General features: G+C 43.1%; 1 protein-coding gene across 1 annotated transcript in view; it reads right to left on the reverse strand.

Moving 5' to 3' along the window:
- LOC126267344 (RNA-binding protein Raly-like) overlaps positions 1-26,220 on the reverse strand; it is a 953,265-nt gene that overhangs the window by 370,173 nt on the left and 556,872 nt on the right. The window contains exon 4 of the mRNA XM_049972467.1: positions 6,059-6,137. Within this exon, the coding sequence (XP_049828424.1) occupies positions 6,059-6,137 (79 nt within the window). The remainder of the gene's footprint in view (positions 1-6,058; positions 6,138-26,220) is intronic.

A 26,220-nucleotide genomic window follows, 5' to 3' on the forward strand; every position in this document is an offset into this window, starting at 1 on the left:
ATAAAATAACGATGCTCAGCTTCAATTTTTGGATCTTAGTATTGCTTTGACAACGACACGCTTTCCTTCGGTATTTTTCGTAAAGCCACTAATACAGATCATACTGTACACACTAGTTCAGTTGCATCCACGTTCGAATGAAAAAGCCCTTTTCCATTCAGCCATTCATGATGCAGTTTCTACACTTTTGTCATCTGAAAAACTTAATGCAGAGATGAATTTATTAAAAGCTACTGCAGCTAATAACGGCTATTATCCCTTGTTTGTTGAAAAGATTTCCAAAGTTAAAACTGACGCTGAAGTCCATCAGCGTTGTTTATGACAATAATGAGTACAAAAAAAAATTTTGCATTCCATTTCTCCCCCCTTGAACCATGGACCTTGCCGTTGGTGGGGAGGCTTGCGTGCCTCAGCGATACAGATGGCCGTACCGTAGGTGCAACCACAACGGAGGGGTATCTGTTGAGAGGCCAGACAAACGTGTGGTTCCTGAAGAGGGGCAGCAGCATTTTCAGTAGTTGCAGGGGCAACAGTCTGGATGATTGACTGATCTAGCCTTGTAACACTAACCAAAACGGCTCTGTTGTGCTGGTACTGAGAACGGCTGAAAGCAAGGGGAAACTACGGCTGTAGTTTTTCCCGAGAGCATGCAGCTTTACTGTGTGGTTAAATGATGATGGCGTCCTCTTGGGTAAATTATTCCGGAGGTAAAATAGTCCCCCATTCGGATCTCCGGGCGGGGACTACTCAAGAGGACGTCATTATCAAGAAAAAGAAAACTGGCGTTCTACGGATGGGAGCGTGGAATGTCAGTTCCCTTAGTCGGGCAGGTAGGTTAGAAAATTTAAAAAGGGAAATGGATAGGTTAAAGTTAGATATAGTGGGAATTAGTGAAGTTCGGTGGCAGGAGGAACAAGGCTTTTGGTCAGGTGAATACATGGTTATAAATACAAAATCAAATAGCGGTAATGCAGGAGTAGGTTTAATAATGAATAAGAAAATAGGAGTGTGGGTAAGCTACTACAAACAGCGTAGTGAACACATTATTGTGGCCAAGATAGAGACAAAGCCCACGCCTGCTACAGTGGTACAGTTTTATATGCCAACTAGCGCTGCAGATAATGAAGAAATGGATGAAATGTATGATGAGATAAAGGATATTAATCAGGTAGTGAAGGGAGACGAAAATTTAATAGTCATGGGTGACTGGAATTCGAGAGTAGGAAAAGGGAGAGAAGGAAACATAGTAGGTGAATATGGATTGGGGCTAAGAAATGAAAGAGGAAGTCGTCTGGTGGAGTTTTGCACAGAGCATAACTTAATCATAGCTAACACTTAGTTTAAAAATCATGAAAGAAGGTTGTACACATGGAAAAATCCTGGAGATACTAGGAGGTATCAGATAGATTATATAATGGTAAGCCAGAGATTTAGGGACCAGGTTATAATTGTAAGACATTTCCAGGGGCAGATGTGGACTCTGACCACAATCTACTGGTTATGACCTGTAGATTAAAACTGAAGAAACTGCAAAAAGGTGGGAATTTAAGGAGATGGGACCTCGATAAACTGAATAAACCAGAGGTGGTACATAGTTTCAGGGAGAGCAAAATGAAACAATTGACAGGAATGGGGGAAAGAAGATCAGTAGAGGAATATAGGGTAGCTCCGAGAGATGAAATAGTGAAGGTAGCAGAGGATCAAGTAGGTAAAAAGACAAGGGCTACTAGGAATCCTTGGGTGACAGAAGACATACTGAATTTAATTGATGAAAGGAGAAAACATAAAAATGCAGTAAATGAAGCAGGCAAAAAGGAATACAAAGTCTCAAACATGACATCGACAGGAAGTGCTAAATGGCTAAGCAGGGATGGCTAAAGGACAAATATAAGGATGTAGAGGCTTATCTCACTAGGTGTAAGATAGATACTGCCTATAGGAAAATTAAAGAGACCGTTGTAGAAAAGAGAACCACTTGTATGAATATCAAGAGCTCTGATGGAAACCCAGTTCTAAGAAATGAAGGGAAAGTAGAAAGGTGGAAGGAGTATATAGAGGGTCTACACAAGGGTGATGTACTTGAGGACAATATTATGGAAATGGAAGAGGATGTAGATGGAGATGAAATGGGAGATGCGATACTGCGTGAAGAATTTGACAGTGCACTGAAAGACCTGAGTCGGAACAAGGCCCCGAGAGTAGACAACATTCCATTAGAACTAATGATGGCCTTGGCAGAAACAGTCCTGACAAAACTCTACCATCTGGTGAGCAAGATGTATGAGACAGGCGAAATACCCTCACCCTTCAAGAAGAATATAATAATTCCAATCCCAAAGAAAGCAAGCGTTGACCGATGTGAAAATTACCGAACTATCAGTTTAATAAGTCACAGCTGCAAAATACTAACACGAATTATTTGCCGACGAATGGAAAAACTGGAATACGCCAACCTCGGGGAAGATGAGTTTGGATACCGTAGAAATATTTCAACTCGTCAGGCAATACTGACCTTACGACTTATCTTAGGAGAAAGATTAAGGAAAGGCAAACCTACGTTTCTAGCATTTGTAGACTTAGAGAAAGCTTTTGACAATGTTGACTGGAATATTCTCTTTCGAATTCTCAAGGTGGCAGGGGTAAAATATAGGGAGCGGAATGCTATTTGCAATTTATACAGAAACCAGATGGCAGTTATAAGAGTCGAGAGGTATGAAAGGGAAGCAGTGGTTGGGAAGGGAGGGAGACAGTGTTGTAGCCTCTCCCCAATGTTATTCAGTCTGTATATTGAGCAAGCAGTAAAGGAAAGAAAAGAAAAATTCGCAGTGCGTATTAAAATCCAGGGAGAAGAAATAAAAACTTTCAGGTTCGCTGATGACATTGTAATTCTATGAGAGACAGCAAAGGACTTGGAAGAGCAGTTGAACGGTATGGACAGTGTTTTGAAAGGAGGATATAAGATGAACATCAACAAAAGCAAAACGAGGATAATGGAATGTAGTCGTATTAAGTGGGGTGATGCTGACGGAATTAGATTAGGAAATGAGACACTTAAAAGTAGTAAAGGAGTTTTGCTATGTGGGGAGCAAAATAACTGATGATGGTCGAAGTAGAGAAGATATAAAATGTAGACAGGCAATGACAAGGAAAGCGTTTCTGAAGAAGAGAAATCTGTTAACATCGAGTATAGATTTAAGTGTCAGGAAGTTGTTTCTGAATGTATTTGTATGGAGTGTAGCCATGTCAGTGATGAGATGTCTTTAATGAAAAATGCATCGTCTTCGCAGCAGCTACTCGAAGTGCCCTCCTTAAATCTGCGAACATTTAACGAGTCGCTACACCATGCTTCTCTGAACGCTCCACAGCGTAGGTGCATCTGCTGTTACAAGAGCAGCAATGTTGTTTCACATTCATCGGCTGAGCAGCGTAAAAGTGTATCCGAAAAAAAAAAAAAAAAATACACACAAGGGATTTAAGATGGGCCACAACCTGAAACGACCATTTTATTATTATAAATTTTTGCTGGTGGTTTTGCCATGATACCTCCGATGCTGTTGCAAGACAGACATTTAGTGGTATACTGAGGAACTTCTACGAACGTAATGCATAGTAGCAGCCACTTATAGTGTTGAGAGCACGAGTTGGCATGGGGATTTTGCTGCTTTTTTGAAAAAGCTCGTGTCTTACTTTTTTCTTTTATTATTATTATTATTATTATTATTATTATTATTATTATTAATTTACTGTGGCCATTCTGAGGAGTCATTAACAGTGATACTAAGTATATCAAAAGTTAGTGCAACGTAAATCGGAATTTGTATACAAACTTCATTCATGAGGGTATTTTTGACCCATCTTTGCAATTACAAAAATGCGTTATATTTTCACCAGACGCATTTCGCTTTATTGAGGTAAAGCATCATCATTGGTCTATAACTAAGTTATTTATATTTTGATTTTCTTAATTACAGACCACTGATGATGCTTTACCTGAATAAAGCGAAACGCGCCTGGTGAAAAAATCACGATTTTTTGTAGTTGCAACGACGGATCAAAAATACCCTCATGAATTATAAAGGAACTACGGACACTATGCCCACAAAAATCAATAAATTAAACTATATTCAACTGTAGGGCCATTTTTGCTTGTTATTTAGGAGCATAATTTGTTTTAGGCGATACATGTTCATGGAAGTTTTGTGATGTTGAATTGGTCTGGTTTGGTCTGGCAAAAATGAGAATTTGATTTCAAACATCTCCAATGTAATGATGGGTGGCTGTAAACTGTTATTGCAAAGAGAAACCACCTTAAAACAATTGATTGTTTGCTTTTTGTCAATTACTTCTTGCATTAATTCCTTACTATTACAATAAAGGTTATTTTGTAAAAAAATTTAAAATTATATATTTTTCATATTTTTAGGACTCGAAGAGCCGTAAATTTCTTTCAAAATGTGCAGGCGTACGTCTGGCAAACGCGAAATGCAGTATAGTCTAGTGCTTGATGCAAACTGTACTGGAGACATGCATGACACCTTTGGTGTCTGACCAGTCACTGTTTTGTTCACCATTAAAATAAAATAAAAAATTATCGTATAGGCGTCATTTAAATAACAGTGTGTTCTATGGCAATGCTGGGCAGCAGATCAAAGTTGGAAAACAAAAAAATTAAACCTACACAGGGAACCGAACTCTCCAACTCGAGTATTCTAACGCAATACTCTAATAGCTTCACCAACTGCGCATACCAAGGAATTACGATACTTGCGGCATACTTAATTACACTGTTACCAAAATGCCCTTCTTTGACATCGTTTTCTACCGAAAATAAGCACCACCTTCGTACGGTTGGTACGCAAAGAATCGCGCTGTAAAAAATATTGCGTTCTTCAGTAGAAAAGTACAATCTCGTACGAAGGCACAGAGTGAAATTTTTAAAACACAATTTAAAAGAGAACGACAAAATGAATGCAGGGCGCACATCCAAATCCAACACTCAGTACTGCCGCACACACGTGCTATGTCAGCAGATTGGAAACGCTGACTGCATCTGACGAAGGTGGGTAAAGATAAGAAACGCAATTCGCTGCCGATGAGTTTTTATATTTAAGCAGCAAGATAACTAACGATGGTCCGAGTAGAGGGGATGTAAAACGCAGACTTGCAAGAGCAAGATATGCGCTTCTGAATAAGAGAAATTTGTTACATTCTAGTGTTAGTAAATCTTTTCTGGAGGTGTTTACCTGGAATCTAGCTTTGTACAGAAATGAAAAGTGATCGATACAAAGTTCAGACTATTGAAGGTTTCAAAATGTGTTGCTACCGAAGAATGCTGAAAGTAGATGGGTAGATTGAACAGCTAATGAGAAGTTAGTGAACTAAAATGGAAAGTTGAGAAATTTATGCCACAACTCGACTAAGAGAAGGGGTCAGTCGACATAAAAGAGATTGAGGCATGAAAGAATCGTCAGTTGGTAATGGAGGAATGTGTATATGGAAGGGGGCCGGGGGGGGGGGGGGGGGGGGGACGATGAGGTATTTTGTAGGGGACACTCGCTCTCGATTATATTAAGCAGGTTCAAATGGATGTGGGTTGCACTAAAGGAAGCGAGATGAAGAGGTTTGCACAAGATAGAACAGCGTGCACAACTGCGTCAAACCAGCCTTCGGAGTAATGGTCACAAAGACAGCTGTGAGGTGAAGATAGCAATATCAATGGAAGCTCACCCACCAGACCCTCACGAGCACATCGGCAATATGATGTCGGCGCTCCAAAATTGTACATGTACGCGAGACGACAACTACCTGAGAATACTTTAGATACCAGTGACTCAATTACGAAAATAACTCCCTTTTGCGTCTGACACCGCCTATATTCTTACCGAAATTCTTCTGTTGGCATCACATACTGCAAGACCTAAATGAGACTGATACGGACTATGGAAGGTTATGTATTTATGACGCTGCGTATATTATGCTTTGCGAATTAAGCGAAAAGGCATGTTTACGCGGCAGCACGTACTCCTGTCCATACAGTGTGACTGCAGTAGGTACTTACCAGTCGTTGCCGGTCTTGGCGACATTCTGTCGTTTCCGACCCGTCTGATGTGGCTTGGGTTCTGCCACCATGTTAACATCTGCAACACAAAACAAACATACTGTATACACCATTTGTACATACCAATATAAATATTCCATGTGAGTCTTGGGTATGTGTAAGTGTGATGAACCTTTTAAATTGTGACGCATCATGTATTGGAGGCTGTGTGAGTAGAAAATGTGGGGAAGGCAAACAAAAGAAAAACTCTATCTGGTGACATTCTCCTCCAGCGAGCACATCCATGTCTACTCGCTCCGTGACGTCACGTCTACGCCACAACCATGCAGGCCAATTGCAGGGAAGAAAGTCAGTAGTGTTGGGTCGGATCCTTATACAGGGTGTTACAAGAAGGTACGGCCAAACTTTCAGGAAATATTCCTCACACACAAAGAAAGAAAATATGTTATGTGGACATGTGTCAGGACACGCTTACTTTCCAAGTTAGAGCTCATTTTATTAGTTCTCTTCAAATCACATTAATCATGGAATGGAAACACACAGCAACAGAACGTACCAGCGTGACTTCAAACACTTTGTTACAGGAAATGTTCAAAATGTCCTCCGTTAGTGAGGATACATGCATCCACCCTCCGTCGTATGGAATCCCTGATGCGCTGATGCAGTCCTGGAGAATGGCGTATTGTATCACAGCCGTCCACAATACGAGCACGAAGAGTCTCTACATTTGGTACCGGGGTTGCGTAGACAAGAGCTATCAAATGCCCCCATAAATGAAAGTCAAGAGGGTTGAGGTCAGGAGAGCGTGGAGGCCATGGAATTGGTCCGCCTCTACCAATCCATCGGTCACCGAATCTGTTGTTGAGAAGCATACGAACACTTCAACTGAAGTGTGCAGGAGCTCCATCGTGCATGAACCACATGTTGTGTCGTACTTGTAAAGGCACATGTTCTAGCAGCACAGGTAGAGTATCCCGTATGAAATCATGATAACGTGTTCAATTGAGCGTAGGTGGACGAAACTAAAATGAGCTCTAGCATGGAAATTAAGCGTTTCCGGACACATTTCCACATAACATATTTTCTTTATTTGTGTGTGAGGAATGTTTCCTGAAAGTTTGACCGTACCTTTTTGTAACACCCTGTATAAGGCGTAAAACATAAACTACTAAAACTTACATTTTAGCCATTTATTTGGCTGAAATTCTTGTACTAATATTAGAGAGATATTAAGCATTTACGTACATTGCACTTCGTCGTCAGACCGCAAGTGGGGGTTTCCGGGTTCGATTCCCGGCGGGGTCAGGGAATGTGTCTGCCTCGTGATGACTGTGTGTTGTGTGCTGTCCTTAGGTTAGTTAGGTTTAAGTAGTTCTAAGTTCTAGAGGACTGATGACCATAGATGTTAAGTTCCATAGTGCTCAGAGCCATTTCAACCGCAAGTGGCCCATGGGCACCATCCGACCGCCGTGTCATCCTCAGCTCTCCAAGTCGTTACGATGGTTTTCTTTGACCGGAGCCGCTACTAGTCGGTCGAGTAGCTCCTCAATTGGTATCACGAGGCTGAGTGCACCCCGAAAAATGGCAGCAGTGCATGACGGCCCGGATGGTCACCCATCCAAGTGCCGGCTACGCCAGACAGCCCTTAATTTAAGTACATGAGGTTACATGTATATGTATTGTGTTGGTGCATACGTACGTAGTGTTTTTACACAGCTTAATAAACACAACAGATACTCATGACACAGGCTTTACTCATCAATACTAAAATGTCCTTACAACAGTGTGCCAACGCTGGGGTAACTGTTCGATTCCGCGATTGTAGAAATCACTTGGTTTTGTGTCGAAGGACCCGTGAAGTCATGTTCGGTACGTCTTTCCATCCGGAAAGAAAGTTTCTGGCGTAGAGAACGGAAAAGGGGAAAATCTGAGTGCGTAAGATGAGGTGAATGAGATGCGTGCGCAATGGCTTCCCACCCGGTGGCGCGGTAGTCAGTTTCCACCAGCGTAGGTCCCCCTGCGCTCGTTGCAGTCACGTGGCCACCTCCTTGCACCGGCTGCACCCCTGGCCCTGGCAGCATCAGAAGGCGGCTTCTGGTACGGCGGCGGCGCCACGCGGCCGCCACCCACCGACCGGCCGTCGTCCTCCGCGGGAAAGGGCGAATGACGTATGGAAGTGAAATCATCCAAACCCAGAGACTCAGTGGAATCATTCACAGAACTTGCGTAATTCAAAATACACTCCTGGAAATGGAAAAAAGAACACATTGACACCGGTGTGTCAGACCCACCATATTTGCTCCGGACACTGCCAGAGGGCTGTACAAGCAATCATCACACGCACGGCACAGCGGACACACCAGGAACCGCGGTGTTGGCCGTCGAATGGCGCTAGCTGCGCAGCATTTGTGCACCGCCGCCGTCAGTGTCAGCCAGTTTGCCGTACCATACGGAGCTCCATCGCAGTCTTTAACACTGGTAGCATGCCGCGACAGCGTGGACGTGAACCGTATGTGCAGTTGACCGACTTTGAGCGAGGGCGTATAGTGGGCATGCGGGAGGCCGGGTGGACGTGCCGCCGAATTGCTCAACACGTGGGGCGTGAGGTCTCCACAGTACATCGATGTTGTCGCCAGTGGTCGGCGGAAGGTGCACGTGCCCGTCGACCTGGGACCGGACCGTGGCGACGCACGGATGCACGCCAAGACCGTAGGATCCTACGCAGTGCCGTAGGGGACCGCACCGCCACTTCCCAGCAAATTAGGGACACTGTTGCTCCTGGGGTATCGGCGAGGCCATTCGCAACCGTCTCCATGAAGCTGGGCTACGGTCCCGCACACCGTTAGGCCGTCTTCCGCTCACGCCCCAACATCGTGCAGTCCGCCTCCAGTGGTGTCGCGACAGGCGTGAATGGAGGGACGAATGGAGACGTGTCGTCTTCAACGATGAGAGTCGCTTCTGCCTTGGTGCCAATGATGATCGTATGCGTGTTTGGCGCCGTGCAGGTGAGCGCCACAAACAGGACTGCATACGACCGAGGCACACAGGGCCAAGACCCGGCATCATGGTGTGGGGAGCGATCTCCTACACTGGCCGTACACCTCTGGTGATCGTCGAGGGGACACTGAATAGTGCAAGGTACATCCAAACCGTCATCGAACCCATCGTTCTACCATTCCTAGACCGTCAATGGGAATTGCTATTCCAACAGGTCAATGTACGTCGGCATGTATCCCGTGCCATCCAACGTGCTCTAGAAGGTGTAAGTCAACTACCCTGGCCAGCAAGATCTCCGGATCTGTCCCCCATTGAGCATGTTTGGGACTGGATGAAGCGTCGTCTCACGCGGTCTGCACGTCCAGCACGAACGCTGGTCCAACTGAGGCGCCAGGTGGAAATGGCATGGCAAGCCGTTCCACAGGACTACATCCAGCATCTCTAGGATCGTCTCCATTTGAGAATAGCAGCCTGCATTGCTGCGAAAGGTGGATATACACTGTACTAGTGCCGACATTGTGCATGCTCTGTTGCCTGTGTCTATGTGCCTTTGGTTCTGTCAGTGTGATCATGTGATGCATCTGACCCCAGGAATGTGTCAATAAAGTTTCCCCTTCCTGGGACAATGAATTCACGGTGTTCTTATTTCAGTTTCCAGGAGTGTACTTGCGTCGGTTGGTTGTCTCGCACTGAATGAAGCCACTCAAGTCCGCGAATCAGTGAAAATATTCATGTAGCTGACGTGGCCGCAGAGACTAGTTTCGGTTGGTCCAGTAGACCGATAAAACCACTCAAGGAAAAAAACCGTCCGCTGGCCAGTCGGTTGTCCCATCACTAGGAGAAACTTGAAGATTGCTGGTATTCACATTGTTCTGTACACGTTTCTGCACCTCTGAGTTTCAGTAACAGCTATGATTGCTACGGAAGTGAAGCCAAGTTACGTCGAAGGAGAACCAGTTACTTTTCACAAGTATGTACAACAAATGTATAATTGTAAACGAAGAACTCTTTTTTTATTTTTTATTTTTTTTGCGTGGCATTCACAGGCTGCCGAAGAGGTGAGAGAAATGTATCAGTAGCGATGGAGATTATTTTGAATAAAATATTGTTTATCAGTTGCAAACAACATGTCTGTAATGGTTGTAACTAGATTCCGGTTTAATACTTCTACATCCAGTATCGAGACCCGTCTTGTACGGTGCTTACGAGACAAGTGCTGGACAAATTTGCAAGTGTGTGTGAGTAAACAGCCAGTCGTTACACACACATTGCTGTTTTATTGTTCACAAGCAGATAAAATTTGTACATGACAATCTGGTTAATTTTTTCCATATTATGCAGCGTCTCAAAGCATTGTATGTATCCAGGTATTTCTGCATGAAACAGTTTCCTGTACAGGTGTAACTGTAAAATAATCAATGAGAACAGATTCAACAGTATTAATTAGTGCAACAGAAAACCTAAAACAGAAAATGTTGTTGGGTGTCACTTCTTTTATTACTGCAGAATCTGAGCATTGATCTTATATTGCAAAGTGTATGGTATTACTTTTCTGATGACATGGCTAAAAATTGTTACAGATATTTTACTTGTGTATAAAAAGTGGTAGGGGAAGTAAAAACTAATAATGGACAACCAGGTGACGGGAAATGCTTACCATACTTAAACATTTAATAGTTCCAAAATCGTTGTTTTTTCATCACACTTCGGTGTTGTTTACAACGTCACTGTAACGTAATTCCTTAGCACAGACATTCGACAATACGTATTTGTCCAAGAGTGGGCTGTTATTTCTTATCCCGTTTCCGAAAAAACATGAATAAAGTGGAATAAGAGTTATGATATTGTGGCGGAAAAACACAATACCACTGCTCCTCACATCTTTAAGCCAATTTCAGTTCCTATTATCAAATTGTTGTGATGTCTATAAAGCGCGTATACAAGTGTTCACTGCACTTCTCGAGGTGCTCCGTCTGTACTAGCGAAGTAATACCACTCAAAATACGCAAAGCGCTACGTGGGCTGCAAAGCGCCGTCCCAAAGTCACGTGACTTGAGATGAAGGAGATGTTGCGGACAGAATTCTCTTCGTTCTGCGCTTCAGAATGCCCATCCCACAGGTTCACTACTGGCCACTAAAATTGCTACATGAAGAAGAAATATAGATGATAAACTGGTATTCATTGGACAAATATATTATACTAGAACTGACATGTGATTACATTTTCACGGAAATTGGGTGAATAGATCCTGAGAAATCAGTACCCAGAACAACCACGTCTCGCAGTAATAACGGCCTTGATACGCCTGGGCATTGAGTCAAAGAGAGCTTGGATGGCGTGTAGAGGTACAGCTGCCCATGCAGCTCCAACACGATACCACAGTTCATCAAGAGTAGTGACTGACGTATTGTGACGAACCAGTTGCTCTGCCACCATTGACCAGACGTTTTCAATTGGTGAGATATCTGGAGAATGTGCTGGCCATGGCACCAGTCGAACATTTTCCGTGTCCAGAAAGGCCCGTACAGGACCTGGAATATGCGGTCGTGCATTATCCTGCTGTAATGTAGGGTTTCTCAAGGATCGAATGAAGGGAAGAGCCACGGGTCGTAAAACATCTGAAATGTAACGTCCACTGTTCAAATTTGCCGTCAAGGAGAACAATAGATGACCGAGACGTGTAACCAATGGCGCGCCATACCATCACGCCAGGGGATACGCCAGTGTGGAGATGACGAATACATGCTTCCAATATGCGTTCACCGCGATGTCGCCAAACACGGATGCGACCATCACGATGTTGTAAACGGAACCTGGATTCATCCGAAAAAATGACGTTTTGCCATTTGTGAACCCAGGTTCGTCGTTGAGTTCACCATCGCAGGCATCTTGAGTAGGGACTGTGGTCATCAGTGGGACACGTACTAGGCTGTATTAATAGAAGAGTACCCAAATCTGAGCGGCGTGTTTCGTCACATAATCATTTACTCGGCGCGAGGTAATTGTAACCCTTCTTTTTATGAACAGAATTCGTTGTTGAAAGAGAAGTAGCTTCGTTATGTTGTGTGGCAGAATGGCTACCACTTCTCCCATTTCTATGTCTGTTGTCTTCCTATGTTTCTCCTTTGGTTCTTTGATGATTCTGATTGTTTCGCCTCCTGTGACATTTTTGTACATAGATGTGCTGCAGCGTCAAGGGTAACCGCATCTATGGTCTCCGAGCTGATAGTCCATGCTGCTGTCTTGAAAACGTTCCCCATCTCTTGACTCAGGGATCGAGACGTGGCTGCACGATCCCTTACAGCTATGCGGATAAGATGCCTATCATCTCGACTGCTAGTGTTATCAGGCCATTGGGTTCCAGCACGGCATTCAGTATTACTCTTTTGAACCCACCGATTCCATATTCTGCTAACAGTCATTGGATCTCGGCCAACGCGAGCAGCAATTTCGCGATACGATAAACCGCAATCGCGATAGGCTACAATCCGACCTTTATCAAAGTCGGAAATATGATGGTACGCATTTCTCCTCCTTACACGAGGCATCACAACAACGTTTCACCAAGCAGCGCCGGTCCACTGCTGTTTGTGTATGAGAAATCGGTTGGAAACTTTCCTCAGCACGTTGCAGGTGTCGCCACCGGCGCCATCCTTGTGTGAATGCTCTGATCGTTTGCATATCACAGCTTCTTCTTCCTGTCGGGTAAATTTCGCGTCTGTAGGACGTCATCTTGCTGATGTAGCAATTTTAATGGCCAGTAGTGTATATGTATACTCTATGAGGTGGTCTGTCCCTCTGCTCTGATCATTCATCCGTGGTCACATATCAAATGCTGTGAAGGCGCAGTACGCACTTCGGTAAACAGATGGCATCACGTGCTATTGGCAGTTATTAAAAGAACTGCTATTAACTGACGAGCGGTCATTACGGTAACTGCTATGTCTCTGTAACTGGCAGTTTCAGTCATTTCAGTTACTTTTCGTCGCCTCTAAGGCACACAGTCGATGTCGGAAAGTACTCTCCGTCTGCGCAGTGCGCATCCGTACTTGCACACCACCGAAGTACCACTAGCTCCGCCCCCGCAAGACGCTGGGAGTCGCGCCGCCGCCCGCCGGCCCGCGCCGCCACCGCGTCTGCCGCATCGCCAGCGGCGCCGCCGCCGACGCCTGCCTCCCAGGGGGAATCCCCCACCACCGCAACCAAGATAAACAGCGGCGCAGCGCGAGGCGTGTCGGCCTGCGGCCGCGCCGCCACCTTCGCGCTCCGCACTCCCAGCCGGGGATAATTCCGCAGTTCGCTGCCACCATCAGCTGCAGCGTTTGTCGGCGACCCGCTGCGTTGGCGCACACAATGTTCGCAAGTTCCAGCGTCTCTCCATCGCTGTTTGTCTAAAGTGACGAGTGCGGATAAGAGTAAGCATCTGTTTTGCTGCTGCTTGCTGCAGCTGTACCATTGTTGCAGTTGCGAACGACGACCTTCGCGTTTATACTTGTTCTGCGCACCTACGCTTGGAATCGTCAACAATGCAAGCCTCTTCCATGCCTCGCAATCGCGAAGGCCATCTTTCGTAGATCTGACTGTAATATCCGCTATGACCGAACTGTGCATTCGTGATCTGTCAGTAAATATTTAATTTCCTTGGTAACCTCCTTTTTCTAATTGTCGAGTTTAGGCTCGTTCTGCTCATCTGACGCGTGTGGTATTCCTGGCTGTGGCCACAGTATTTTATTTTGCTAGAAGCTCGCCTTGATGCAGCTTGATACACGTCAAGTAGTATGTGGATTAAAATTGGAGTGAGGTACAGTCTTGGACAAAACGAGCGAGACCCCTCGCCTTTTCTTTATGCTGATCCGCGCAGGTTTAAAGTCTGCTACACACCATAACAGGCAAGGCGACGAAGTGCTCCAGCATACTATGCGAGGCGTGAAACTGAAAAACTATCCGAACTTGGTCAGACTGTTAGCAATCATGTGTAAGACTATATTAATGCTGATTAATGTGTTAACACAACACGTAGGTGTTAGAAATAAATGAAACAAGGAACGCTAATTAGTATGAACTGTACTAATACAAATGAATTTCAGCTTATCGAGATAACTTAATAGCTTTAGTAAGACAAAGCTACCCCAGATGGTTACGAATTAGTAAAATATTATGCGCATTCCGCAGCCAGTCAGTGTCAACGTTCAGACCAGTCATAGTGGATTACCGTTGCTGACCTACCATGAAAGTGTGGAAATTTTAGCAATGCGCGAAGATTCATAACGAAAATCAGTTAAAAATCATTCAGTGCCACACTTCAGTCAGATCATTTATTGACAGAAGCGGAAAAAGTAGGCAGTGACAAGTATGAAATTCTACAAGATTTTCATATTTACATCCACAGGTCGTCGGTACAGAATAAAGGTAACAATAAAACGTATTGGGGGCACGAGAATTTCTTTCAGTTGCTTTACTGACAGTCTATCTGCCTCCATAAAGATTAGAACCGAAAACAAACCAGACCTCCCTTGCAGTAGCAAACACCTTTCACTACACTTGCAGACAACTCAGGCCGCTTCGGTCGCAGGTTCGAATCCTGCCTCAAGCATGGATGTGTGTGATGTCCTTAGGTTAGTTAGGTTTAATTAGTTCAAAGTTCTAGGGGACTGATGACCTTAGATGTTAAGTCCTATAGTGCTCAGAGTCATTTGAACCATTTTTTGAAGCCAGGCAAACAGCCCTCTATACCCACTGAAAATGGCAAATTGATCTGCAGTTTATTTTGCGTAGATCTTTCAGGGAACATGAATTTTCTACTTTTATGTCACCGCTTATGTGACAATTATTCGGGTTGTTTGTCGAAATAACAAAATACTGTTACTAGCTAGTAAATTCAGTAAGATGATTCTGTACCACCCCAGGAAATAAAAGGCTACATAGCTGCCAAACGTATTGTACAATGTTTCGAATTCCCCATTAGAATCGCCACAGGCAGAAAATGTTCATTAGCCGAAGTGTTTCTTAAGTTAGCTAGCAATAGGAGTACTCGAACTTCTAAAGCGAGGTGGCATTAATACTGGGATCTGAACTACCTCGTGTATAGGCAAATGGATTTTATTTGCATTCCTGTAAATGTGATTTGGATCGAAAGCGCAGCTACGATTAATGTGCTGATGTATCGACTGCAAATGGAACATTTCGAATAAAGAGTAGGGGGAATTATTAATGCGGCCCTCATCTTCTGTAACAGTTGTAGCTATTTTCGTTGTTAGGATTTCGGTAAAAATGTCTCACTTTCTTGACCGTCTATCTGTCTACTCAACCCTTAAAACCCGTTTCTCGAGTACAGGTAGAACTAATAAGTGGAAATGTATCGCACTTCCTGCGGTATACGGTCCCTTGGTGGTGTAGAGAATTCATTTTTATTAGTACAGTTCATAATAATTAGCGTTTCTTTCATTTATATGTTATATTTACGTGTTGCTTAACACACTAACCAGCATTAATGTAGTCTTACACGTGATTGAAAACTGTCTGACAAAGTTCGGATAGTTTATCAATTTCACGCCTGTGCATAGTACGTTGGTAGCACTTGGTTGCCTTGCCTGTTATGCTGTGTAGCAGACTTTACTGCTGTGCGGATCAGCATAACGAAAACGCGAGTAGTCTCGTTCGTTTTGTCCACGACTGTACAAGCGACAGATGGTACAGTATTTACCAGTCTCGTGGGAGAGTCCCCCAATTTTACTGAACTTGCTTCTGATTGGTCGGCACATTCTGGTGCTAAGAGCCAAAACTCCCAACTTCTCTTATTGATTATTTACATACTGTTCATTATGTTGAAACCAGTTTTTAGTATGACAATCTCTCATGGTTACTCTACGAGTCTATCGTTTTTGTTTATTAAATTTCACTAGTTTTGAGAAACATAAGATTAACAATATTGCTACCGACGTGCTTCGGACACCTTTGGGTCGCTTGGGCGCGCCTGAGAGACGAAGTACTTCGGTTGCGCTAGTCACTGTGTTTCGGGCGTTCTGCACCGCCGGACACGTATCTCAGTATCGTGCGTTACTCGTATGTGAATACGTAACAGTCACTCTGTTTCGGATGTTCTTCAGAGCCTACCTGTTGTATTCTATATCGGGCATAACCTAGTTGTGAATATGTAATACTCACTCTGTCCAGTGCGTGCCGTATCTGGACGTGTGAATCTAATTCGGAAGCTGGATGGAAAAGTTACCATACAATTAAGAAAGTTATGTCGAGTGTTGTTAAAGGCAAACCAAATGTGTAAATATTTGAATAATAACCAAACAGGATATATTAACGAGCGGTGCCGCCTACCATCATTGTCAGTACTACAGATGTCCTCTGTAGATACGGAGACTAACCTGGGCAAGTGGCATCCTGCAAAAAGCACAAACATTCGAACTGACTGCGTAGCAACCTCAGCCGAAGAAAATCCCAAGATCGACGGGTTGTCGTCTATGCTGGGGACACAATTTTAGAAGACGACAGGTTGGTGGAAAGTACAGTGTGAGACTCATATTCGCTCTCTCCATATCTCTGACTTCCGAAGGGACACACAATTTATATGTGACGTCATCGTTCGACAGCCAATGAGCGTTCAGTACTTTTCTCAACCCCTGCTGTGAAAGTCTTGGCCAATGCGAGTGTTAACAGTGGCTATGGCAGTTATTCGGTGCATTTTTATTCACTTTGTTGCAATTTGACATGGCTGATAGTAATGGTAAACGACAAATTCCCTATAAACGAGCGAGAGAATAATTTACAAGATACACGCTTTCCTCAAGCGTGAAGCAGAAAACATTGGACCTATCAGAAATCTCGGCAACGTGTACCTGAAGCGAGTGGCGTCAGCTTGAGAATTGCTGAGTGGTCATCCATCTAGACCAGTTGTAAAGTAGGCTGTTTAGGTTTGGTAACGCCACGTAGTGATCTGTATGAAAATCACTGACTGTGCTGTGTTCAGTCTGTGGCTGGTTTGCATTGTTGGTATTTTTGCTATTGTAGTGTTGGGCAGTTTGATGTGAAGAGCTTGCAGCGTTGCGCAATTGGAGGTGAGGCGCCAGAAGTCGTGGATGTGGGAAGATTGGAAGAGAGATGGCAGAATTTTGAGAGCGGACGATCTGGACGTGTGTCCATCAGAAAGAATAAATTTGTAATGCTGGGTATCATGAACTGATATATATGATGATGACTTTTGAATATTATTAAGGTAAATATATTTTTTGTTCTTTATCAAAATCTTTCATTTGCTAACTATGCCGATCAGTAGTTAGTGCCTTCAGTAGTTAGAATCTTTTATGTAGCTGGCAGTCTTGGCGCTCGCTGTATTGCAGTAGTTCGAGTAATGAAGATTTTTGTGAGGTAAGTGATTCATGAAAGGTATAGGTTATTGTTAGGGCCATTCTTTTGTAGCGATTACGGAAAGTCAGATTGCGTTGCGCTAAAAATATTGTGTGTCAGTTTAGTGTTGATCAGAATAAGTAAAGAGAGAAATGTCTGAGTACGTTTAGTTCTGCTCAGCTGTTTGAAAATCAAATAACGTAAGCGGTTTATCAGCACAGTAGTTCACTAATTTTTCTAAGAGGGTGTTTCACAGTGGAAGCCCAGTTTTCAGATCGCCAGGGAAACATTACAATCTTGAGGAGACTGTCTCGAAGTAAGACGATTTTCACAAAGATGTTCTACAACAAAGATGTAGTAAGGCGAGCTGTGCTAAATATGTACAAGACAGCCGAATTCCCTTCTGTTAAAAAAAATACGTCGAAAATGCGTGAAACTGTAAATTTTAAATGCTGCGTTACCTCAGTGCGAAGACTACTGAAAGACATTAGATTTAAACATGAAAATACAAATGACTAACGAAAATTTTTAATGGAACGTTGTGATATCGCTGCTTCAAGGGCACAGTTTTTAAGAAGTGTTCTTGAAATAAGAAAATCTGCCAATCAGAGCTTTTTACTGGGACTAAACATGGATAAACCAGAATCATACAAGAAAGCGAGTTGGAAACTGACAGTTCAGGTGGTTTTAAACTATAAGTTTGTTAATGGGGACGAAAAGTTGTTCTTCACGCTGGTTCAGCTTCCGCCTTCATTCCAGAAATCAAATTAGTGTTCCGGACAAAAAAGAGTACTTCAGGTGATTATCATTATGAAAGGAACTCAGAGACATTTACATTATGGTTTAAGAGACAGTTTCTCCCTTACTTGTCTGCAAAACTCGGTGATTGTACTGGACAATGCAAGTTATCACTCAGTTGTTGACAAGGCTCCCACATCAACTACAAAAAGCAGGAATCATGATGTAGCTTGCAAGTAAAAAGATACCGCACAGTGCCAGTCGAACTCAGGGTGACTTGTTAAATCTTGTAGGGTTTCATACTCTGGTGTAAAAGTGTATGAAATCGATTGTATTGCACAGGAGCATACCTCTACACAATTTTGGATTACCCACCACTTCATTGCCAGTGCAGTCCGATAGAGATCACATGTCGCAAAACAAAACAGACATTTAAAATTGGCGCCACAGAGAGTCTTTTGCACGGAGCACTTGACAGCATAACTACTTCAGCATGGGCCGAATGTGTTCGGCACGCAGAACGGCTACAGGAAGAGGGCATGGAGAGAGAGATTTTAATCGATAATCTGCTTGATCCCATCGTCATCCCTCTAAGATCGGATGAGTCAGAAACTGACATGGAGTGCAGTTATGTAAACGACTACTATCTCAGCGACTGAAAACAACTAAAGGAGGGTCACGAATAGAACATTCTCGTTGTTTTTTTTCTTTTTCTATAGCTTCTCTTCCGCAGCTGCAGTTTTGCCAGTAGTACTGAGATATATTCTGTCTTATGCGACTGTAATAAGAGTCATATTTATTCCAGACGCGTTCTGCTTAATTTTGAAGCATCTTCGGTGAACAATATTTTGGCTCCTACACTGCTACCTGATTATCTGTCGTAGTTTTGTGCATCGTTCCATTGTAAGACGATATTCAACGTTTGTCTCGACCGATCTATATTTTAGCAAATAATTGCTGTTTGTGTGTGACAGGCACACTCAAATAAGTTAGTTTTTTGTCACATTGCACTTTACCGACACTCAGTATATTTTAGTCTTTATGCTTTAATGAGTGTACAACTGACTTTGTATACTTTATCAACTATGTTTCAATCGAGGTGCTTTAAAGAAAGCGAAATGCGTCTGGTATAAATGAAACGTGTATGACAGTCGCAAAAAGACGAAAGATTTTCCAATATTACACACAGCATTTTTGTGGAAGCAAAATTATTCTATTTAGAATGGTATATGGCACGTAATTTGTGGTAGAACGTGTCCATGAAACTTCCTGGAAAACTGTGTGCCCGAGCGAGACCTTTGCCTTCCGCGGGCAAGTTCTCTACGATCTGAGCTACCCAAGCACGACTACCGCCCCGTCCTCACAGCTTTACTTCCGCTAGATGGTAGATCACTTGTCCGCGAAAGGCAAAGGTCCCGAGTTCGAGTCTAGGTCCCGCACACAGTTTTAATCTGCCGGTAAGTTTCATATCAGCGCACACTCCGCTGCAGAGTGAAAAATCTCCTTCTGGAGACTGCGTCCATGTTGGAAGTAGTTAAGCACTGCACGTTGCACCAATTTTTTGGTGTTTTCCGGAAATAATTTTCTGTAAACTTTAGTTTTATCTTTGGATGCAAGCATTTGTACTTCCCTGTACGTAGATGCTCGGGACGAAGCACTGTAACTAGCAGTGCCAGACGACATTGCGTGTCTTACTACTTTCAATCCGACTATATCACAGCGGTAGTCATGTTGTGGAGGAAGCTTAACTTTCTGCTGAAAAGCAACACTGAATGAAAATTGACCGAATAACTTTCTCCGCTGCCCCCTGCGCGGTAAAAGCAAGCTTATGATCTGTTTGGCGCCTACATCTCCATGCGCCTACCACAGCTGATCGCAACCGGCAACACTGTAATCCCCGTGCGTGCCTCTATAATTCGCTGACGGTCATTGTTCATGAATTCAACTATAGGCACCACCAACATAGCAAGCCCCAGACCATAAAAAAATAATTATCCATTACACGCATTTAAAATGGACTTAAGTAAATGGTCTGTTTCTTGCTGCATAAACTCGTAGGTTTCTTTTTTTTTCTTTCTTTGCGCTATGGTAGTCCGGTTCGTATGGGTTTATTTATAGATTGCATTTTTTTATTTGTAGTTCACGGGCGCTCTTTGAGTTTACACATCGTCATTTTATCATTTGGAAATGGTGACTGTAGCTGTGGACGCTTGAACTCAGTAATGAGATGACTGCAGCGCGAGCAGCCAGAAACACCTGCGTAGTGTGTGGGGATAGTGCCACGGGACAGAGCACGGCAACGCTTAAACGCATTAATCCACAATGATCCACGTGAGTGTGCTTGAGGACTGTCAAATGTAATGAACTGTGACTATTCCACCGTCTTGCGTCCTTTTCAGGGAGTGGGGAAAGCTCAAAAAGCAGGTGTATCGGTAACGCATGCTCTAAGCCAAAATTACAGAAATCAGCAGTATGTGCATGTACGCTTGCTCTACATCGACTGGCTCTTGTACAACACCGATAATTCTCATCCTGCATCGTTACTGATGGCAATAAATGGTGTCGTTATGATAACACAAGGAAAAGAAAGGAAATGCTGGTCCCAAATGAACCAGCAACTCTCCGTAGAAAGGCCGCGCATCCACAATCGATAGTGTTAGGTTCAAATGGTTCAAATGTGTCTGAGCACTATGGGATTTAACATCTGAGGTCTTCTCCTAAAGCGACTAGATTCAGCAACTTTTGCAATCAGAATAATTGCCAATTTTGAGGATGGAGAAATTAGTAAGCTAACATACTTTGTATACTTCCACTCTCTGATGTCATACGGAATAATATTCTGGGGCAACTCAACACTTAGCCAAAATGTAATCACTGCTCAAAAGAAAGTAGTCAGAATAATGTGTGGGGTTCATAGTCGCACATCTTGTAGGCATCTGTTTAAAGGGTTGGGAATTCTTACAACTGTTTCACAGTACATATACTGAGAAATGAAATTTTTTCTGAGCAACATGGACCAGTTTAAAATCAACAGCGACATTCTTGACTATAATACCAGAAAAAAGAAAGAACTACACTATCCTTTACTTAACCAATCTTTGGTACAGAAAGTGGTAAAATATGCTGATTTAAAACTTTTAGATAAATTACCAGATAAAATAAATTGTCTGACAGACAGCATTAATAGTTTCAAAAACAAATTGAAATCATACCTCCTTGACAACTCCTTCGAAACCACAGGTGAATTCTTGAAAATGAGTGAATAAATCTGGAGATATAATATATGCATTTTGTGCCATTTAAGGGAATGAAGGAAATGGGGTCGATAATAGATATATTTAACACTATAATGTGTCTTGAAAGGAGGATATAAGATGAACATGAACGAAACCAAAACGAGGATAATGGAATGTAGTCGAATTAAGACGGGTGATGCTGAGGGAATTAGATTAGAAAATGAGACACTTAAAGTCGTACAGGAGTTTTGCTATTTAGGAAGTAAAAGAACTGATGATGGTCGAAGTAGAGAGGATATAAAATGTAGACTGGCAATGGCAAGGAAAACGTTTCTGAAGAAGAGAAATTTGTTAACATCAAGCATAGATTCAAATGTCAGGATGTCGTTTCTGAAAGTATTTGTATGGAGTGTAGCCATGTATGGAAGTGATATATGGACGACAACTAGTTTGGACAAGAAGAGAAGCTTTCGAAATGTGGTGCTACAGAAGAATGCTAAAGATTATATGGGTAAATCATATAACTAATGAGGAGGTATTGAATAGGATTGGGGAGAAGAGAAGTTTATGGCACAGCTTGACAAGAAGAAGGGATCGGTTGGTAGGACATGTTCGAGGCATTAAGGGATCACCAATTTAGTATTGGAGGACAGCGTGGAGGGTAAAAATTGCAGAGGGAGACCAAGAGATGAATACACTAAATAGTTACTTAGTGTATTCATCTCCTGGTCTTCCTCTACGATTTTTACCCTCTGCGCTGCCCTCCAGTACTAAATTGGTGATCCCTTGATACCTCACAATATGTCCTACCAACCGATCCCTTCTTCTAGTCAACTTGTGCCGCAAATTTCTCTTCTCCCCAATTCTATTCAATACATTCTCATTAGTTATGTGATCTACCCACCTAATCTTCAGCATTCTTCTGTAGCACCACATTTCGAAAGCTTCTTTTTGTCCAAACTATTTATCGTCCACGTTTCACTTCCATACATGGCTACACTCCATACAAATACTTTCAGATAAGACTTCCTGAAAATTAAATCTATATTCCATGGTAACAAATTTCTCTTCTTCAGAAACGCTTTCCTTGCCATTGCCAGTCTATATCTTATATCCTCTCTACTTCGACAATCATCAGTTATTTTTCTCCCCAAATAGCAAAACCCATTTACTACTTTAAACTTCTCAATTCCTAGTCTAATACCCTCAGCATCACCCGATTTAGTTCAACTACATTCCATTATCCTCGTTTTGCTTTTGTCGATGTTCATCTTATATCCTCCTTTGAAGACACTGCCCATTCCGTTCAGCTGCTCTTCCATGTCCTTTGCTGTCTCTGGCAGAATTACAATGTCATTGGCGAACCTCAAAGTTTTAATTTCTTCTCCATGGATTTTAATTGCTACTCCGAATTTTTCGTTAGCTTCCTTTACTGCTTGCTCAACATACAGATTGAAAAACATCAGGGATATGCTACAACACTGTCTCACTCTGTTCCCAACCACTGCTTCCATTTCACGCCCCTCGACTCTTATAACTGTCATCTGGTTTCTGTACAAATTGTAAATAGCCTTTCGCTCCCTGTATTTTACCCCTGCCACCTTTAGAATTTGAAAGAGAGTATTCCAGTCAACATTGTGAAAAGCTTTCTCCAAGCCTACAAATGCTAGAGACGTAGATTTGACTTTCCTTAATCTATTTTCTAAGCTACGTTTTAGTGTCAGTATTGCCTCACGTGTTCCAACATTCCTACGGAATCCAAACTGATCTTCCGCTAGGTCGGTTTCTACCAGTTTTTCCATTCGTTTGTGCATACTGTCTGCTAAATTCGTCGTGAACCGAGTTAGTAGCAAAGGAGCAATAAATATAAACTTCATGCTTGTATTTACAATTTTACTGCACGGAAAGCGCAAATGTAACATGCGATAATCTACTTTCTTTCATTCATTTAGTGGGGAGGAGACAGCGAGAAAAAGTTTGACGTAGGTTTGAGAATACGTGTACAGCTTCTTGCAGGTCACTAAGTTGTCTAGTTCTCAAATACTGGGTCGTTTGGAAGTCAGCTATTGTACCAGTTGGCACGTCTTTGCCTGACGACAGGATGTGGGCTGCGTGTTGTGCATCGCTGGGAGGTCGGTGGCGGCATGCAGCACGTTTGTGACGTGGGAGCGAGCGGAGCGAGAACAAGTGGGCTGAATGTGGGGCGGGACGTAACTGAACGTGTGCGTGATAAGTGGGCAAAGGCAAAGATAAATGACGTGGAAATTTGCAGTGATTCCTGTGGCTATAAGTCTGTGCAGACTGAGTCACTGCCTTCAGAGAAGAACGAGGTCCGTATAGCAGATGGAACGTGGTCGATGGGAGTAGCTTCTTGTTCCGCAGTACGGATGGGCCAAGTCAAGAGGTCTTTTAGGTGGTAGGCCTTCTGAGTAATTCGGTGTTGAAGGGTGTAACATCCCAACAGAAAAAATGTATATAATTATACTTATATAATTATAACATTCACTTTTAGTGTAACCTCCCAACAGTTTATTATTCCGTAAACCTTGCAATAATAACGTAACTAACCTCCCAATAAAAAATTGTGACTCATACACAACCTTTCAATTATTAACTGACTGTGAATCTAAACTGGTAAATTTGGACATCAGCAGTGCTGCGTCATGGCCCTGAAAGATCATTATGAATAAATTGAAAATTCTTATCTCAAAGAAGTCGCTGGATAACGCGTATGTGTCTGCTCCTATAAGATTTTTTTTTCGCGCAGCCCAGTGTAATTCTGGCCGCTAGATTTGTCATGTATAAAAAGAAACAACTGATGTTTCTGTACGATAATCGTAATGGATTGCAAAAATTAGTAAATTCTTTAAATTCCGTTGAATGGTTGTCAAAGAGTCAATTTTATAAAAAAGTTTATTATTAAAAGACTTTTTAATACAGTTACATGGGACTTGATATCACAATAGTGCAAATTTAGTTGTAAAAAACTAGATATGCGCTCGGCTGTTTTTACCTTGTACTACATATCTCAGGCACCGCCGGCCCAACCGCCTGACTGCGAGCTACCACCACTACCACCGACACTGCTCCTACTGCAGCCGACACTGCTCTCTGGTCTGCGATTCTATTATAGCTAACATACCGCACGCAGCGCGTGAGCAATCCATCGAAATTGCATCTGCTCGTGTGGGCTAGCAATAAATTCCTTAGTCATGGACCTCTTACAAGGGAAATTGCTGCTCTGAACTTCCATTGATCATTGCTTGATACAACTGAGTTTCTTGCAAACTCATGGGTGGTACAGTTCGTCTTTGCCTTGCGGTCCCCTAAGCATTATACGAGGGTCGTTCAATAAGTAATGTACAACATTTTTTAAAACCGTAACCTACATAGACAAGCGTTTTTTTAGTGCTTAACAAGTGATGTTGGTTCTGTGCGCCGGTGAAATTTCGAACCGTTATGGGAGATGGCAGAGTCGTAGTACAGCATCAAAATGGCGTCTACATACAAATCACATTACAAGCAGCTTACTGTTATTGAATTACTGTGCGCAGAAGAAGAAACCGTGGCGAACATCCATTAACGTTTGTGTGCAGTGTACGGCGATGCTGCAATAGGTAGGAGCGCAGTTAGGTGATGGGTAAACAAAGTTATAGCCTCAGTAAATGCACAAACTGAGCTTCATGATCAGCAAAGCTCGGGACGTCCTGTCACAGCCATTGCTCCAGAGATGCTGAATCATGCGGATGCCAATATTCCTGCCGACTGGCGCATCACAACTTGACAATTAGCTCTACAGTTGTCGGTCAGCATTGAAGTGGGTCTGCAATGATCGAGACTCCCGGATATTCAAAGGGTTGCTCCTGATGGGTTCCACGAATGCTCACAGCGCCGAGGTGGCCTAGCGGTTCTAGGCGCTACAGTCTGGAACCGCGCGACCACTACGGTCGCAGGTTAGAATCCTGCCTCGGGCATGCATGTGTGTGATGTCCTTAGGTTAGTTAGGTTTAAGTAGTTCTAAGTTCTAGGGGACTGATGTCCTTAGAAGTTAAGCCCCATAGTGCTCAGAGCCATTTTGCTCACAGCGGACAACAAGATTCAAAGGCCATTTCATCTGATCTGTTGCAGCTTTTTGAGACCGACGGAGAGGCCTTTCAGTCACAGATCGTTACGGGCGACGAAAACTGGATGCACTATGCGCCGGAAACAAAAAGGCAGTCCATGGAGTGACATCACCAACATTAACCACAGAAGAAGAAATTCAAGACAAACCCCTCTGCCGGAAAAGTCACAGTGAAAGTCTTATGGAATTGTGATGGCGTTATTCTCGTGGATGAGATGCCATGAGGGTCAACAATCAATTCAGTGTCATACATGTAGACTCTCAATAAACTCAAGAACCGTTTACGACGTGTTCGATCAGACAAGATTCCAGCAGTAATCTTGCTCCAACATTATAATGCACACCCACACACAAGTCTGAGAACACGTCGCGAAATTGGGCTGGACATCATTGCCTCATCATCCCTACAGTGCAGACCTGGCACCCTCGAGTTCCATCTCTTTGGGACGCTGAAAGATTCTCTATGCGTAACAAGCAAATATCTGTCATGCAGTGACATCATGGCTACACCTACAGGACAAGGGCTTTTACCAGCAGGGAATACATGCTGCTCCACAACGATGGAGTATGGCCATAGATCGTGATGGAGACTACATACAAAAATAGGGCATGGACAAGACATGTTGACGTATATTGGTACCAACATCTGAATCTTAACAAGTAATATGTTCTGAGAAAAAAATGTGGGGCATTACTTATTGAACAACCC

The sequence above is a fragment of the Schistocerca gregaria genome, chromosome 4 (assembly GCF_023897955.1).
Source record: "Schistocerca gregaria isolate iqSchGreg1 chromosome 4, iqSchGreg1.2, whole genome shotgun sequence".
Taxonomy (NCBI): Eukaryota; Metazoa; Arthropoda; class Insecta; order Orthoptera; family Acrididae; genus Schistocerca; species Schistocerca gregaria.